This window comes from Triticum aestivum, chromosome 3A (genome assembly GCF_018294505.1).
Source record: "Triticum aestivum cultivar Chinese Spring chromosome 3A, IWGSC CS RefSeq v2.1, whole genome shotgun sequence".
NCBI classification, from domain to species: domain Eukaryota; kingdom Viridiplantae; phylum Streptophyta; class Magnoliopsida; order Poales; family Poaceae; genus Triticum; species Triticum aestivum.
In genome coordinates, this window is record NC_057800.1 from 219702695 (window position 1) to 219704804 (window position 2110).

General features: G+C 51.2%; 1 protein-coding gene across 1 annotated transcript in view; it reads left to right on the forward strand.

Moving 5' to 3' along the window:
* The first annotated feature begins 612 nt into the window (after nucleotides 1-612).
* Nucleotides 613-2110, forward strand: part of LOC123061021 (replication protein A 14 kDa subunit) — a 3213-nt gene continuing 1715 nt past the window's right edge. Inside the window, exons 1-2 of the mRNA XM_044483911.1 lie at nucleotides 613-867; nucleotides 1636-1899. Coding sequence (XP_044339846.1) covers nucleotides 1638-1899 — 262 coding nt within the window. The 5' untranslated portion in view covers nucleotides 613-867; nucleotides 1636-1637. The remainder of the gene's footprint in view (nucleotides 868-1635; nucleotides 1900-2110) is intronic.

The window sequence follows — 2110 nt, forward strand, 5'->3', positions numbered from 1 at the left end:
TTCGAGACGATGTCGGTTCTTTGCTTTCACTCGACCAGGCGCCGAGCCACCTCGCCGCGGCTTTTCATTGCTCGCCAGCAGCTGGGCGAGGGCGGCGAGCACCATGAGATGCTCTTCTTCCTGGACGTCGGCCTCGGCTTCCTCCTCCAGCAGCGCGGCGAGCGCTTCCTCGTCATCCGAGTCCATCGCCGAGGCAGGCAAATCGCCGAACACCTTGCGCCCGGTGGGTGTGTACTCGCTGCTAAACTGCTCCTCCACGACCGGAAACGGCGGTCGAAAACGCCCAGCTGCTGTTGGAGGGGTGCCGCGGCGAAACGCTGCTATTTTTTCGGCAGGGAATGGCTATCTAGCGGTGAAGGGCGGCAGGCGGCGCCGAGATATAGCTAGTGGTGGCCGAGGGCGCGGAGGGTGGGAGGCGAGTCGAGGAAGAAAACCTTGACTTTTTCCCTAACGGTGTGGGCCAACCACACTTTTTTCCTTGCGCCGGAGCCCCCAACTACTTCCCAGTACGCCGGGTTCGGCCTGTGACCGCCGGACGGAAAAAAAGGGTTGAACCGACGATTTTCGGCGTTCTGAGGGCATGACTGGGGCGTTTTTTTGCGCCAGTGCCGAAAAAGTGGACCGGAGGGGCACGTTGGAGGCGCGGCTGCAAAGCATCTCTTCCCTTGTGGGCTTGCCCCAGATAACCTCCTTTTCGCCGCGCCGCCCGGCTCACCCGTTCCGAATCCAGCAGAAGCGCAGAACCCCAGCGCGGCCGAGAGCCGGGCAGTCCTCCGCTGCGCCACTTCGAAGGCTTCCATCTCCGTCTGCGTCCGGGGTGGGGTGTGCAGGAGTAGATAGATTGATCGAGGCTCATCTCCTCTCTCGGTACGGAAATTCCCGACCTACCTCGCTTTCTTCGAATATTTTTCCGAAACCTGCTTCGTCCCCTCTCCGAATCTTCGCCCGATACTCCAACGCATCGTGTTAGTTTTGCGTTCGATTTGACTGGTCCAGAATGGCAGATTGTTTTCCCAGAATTATTTGGGGTTTAGGTTTATCTGAACCCTAACGCAGTCCCACCCCTGCTCGGGCTGATTTCACCCTTGTGTACACCGTTCTGGTCTTCGATTTCTGTGTGCAGTCGAATCCAGATCCGGAAGTTTCCGCGATCTCTCACCCGTCTAGTCTGTCGTTCCACTGGATGTTCACCCTAGTCGCGGATTTCCTGGTATGAACATTGTTCCTGTTCTTTCTTCAGCACGACCAAGGCCCATCTCCTGTAGGACAGTGACCAATGCGCGCAAGAAGCCATTGAAATGTAAAATGGACAACCGTGTAATTGATCCAGTTTGAAACAAGTCCTTTTGTCGATTACGGACGGATTATGACAGCATACAGTTGTGAATACTGCTGCTGCAGTGAATTTTAGTAGCCATCATGGTGCTGTCATGTGGTGTAGCTACCGATTTAGTTAGTTAGCAAAGTATTGTTGTTTCTCATTCATTGCATCAATGCATACGGCCGATGCTTGGTTCATGTGCTTGCTTGGTATGATGATAGTGACAAGGAGATGCGTGGACAGTTCTTTTGTTCTCTTCTTATTGGTTGATATTGTTAAATTGAGTTGATAATTCTGAAGTTAACATTTTGCAGACATGGACATGGATGCGTCATTTCGTTCAGCAATCGTCAATGGAGAGACTCTCAAGATGTTTGTTGGGCAAAGAGTGCGTACAGTACTTAAGGTCCAACACACTCAAGGTGGAGTTCTTGTTGCGCAGTCGACTGATGGACATCAGTTGACCATCAGAGGTGCCTCGGAAGGCCGTGAATCACATTATCTAGAGGTTATTGGGATTGCTGACAACGACCAGTCCATCAGTGCTGAAAGTTGCAAAGATTTTGATGACAACTTTGGTGAGATTTGATGCACCTATATTGGTTTTATTTGCCTCTTCAAGGTTGTATTATACTTGCTGCTGCGGGGTTCAACATTGCAGTTTGTTATGTTTTACATAATTCCATAGACATCAGAGGAGCTTTGCCTTTAAAAAAAAATTCCATTACAACCTTCAATCATTTACGAGCAGCTGAACTTTTTCTTTTCTTTTAATTTTTTTGCAGTGGT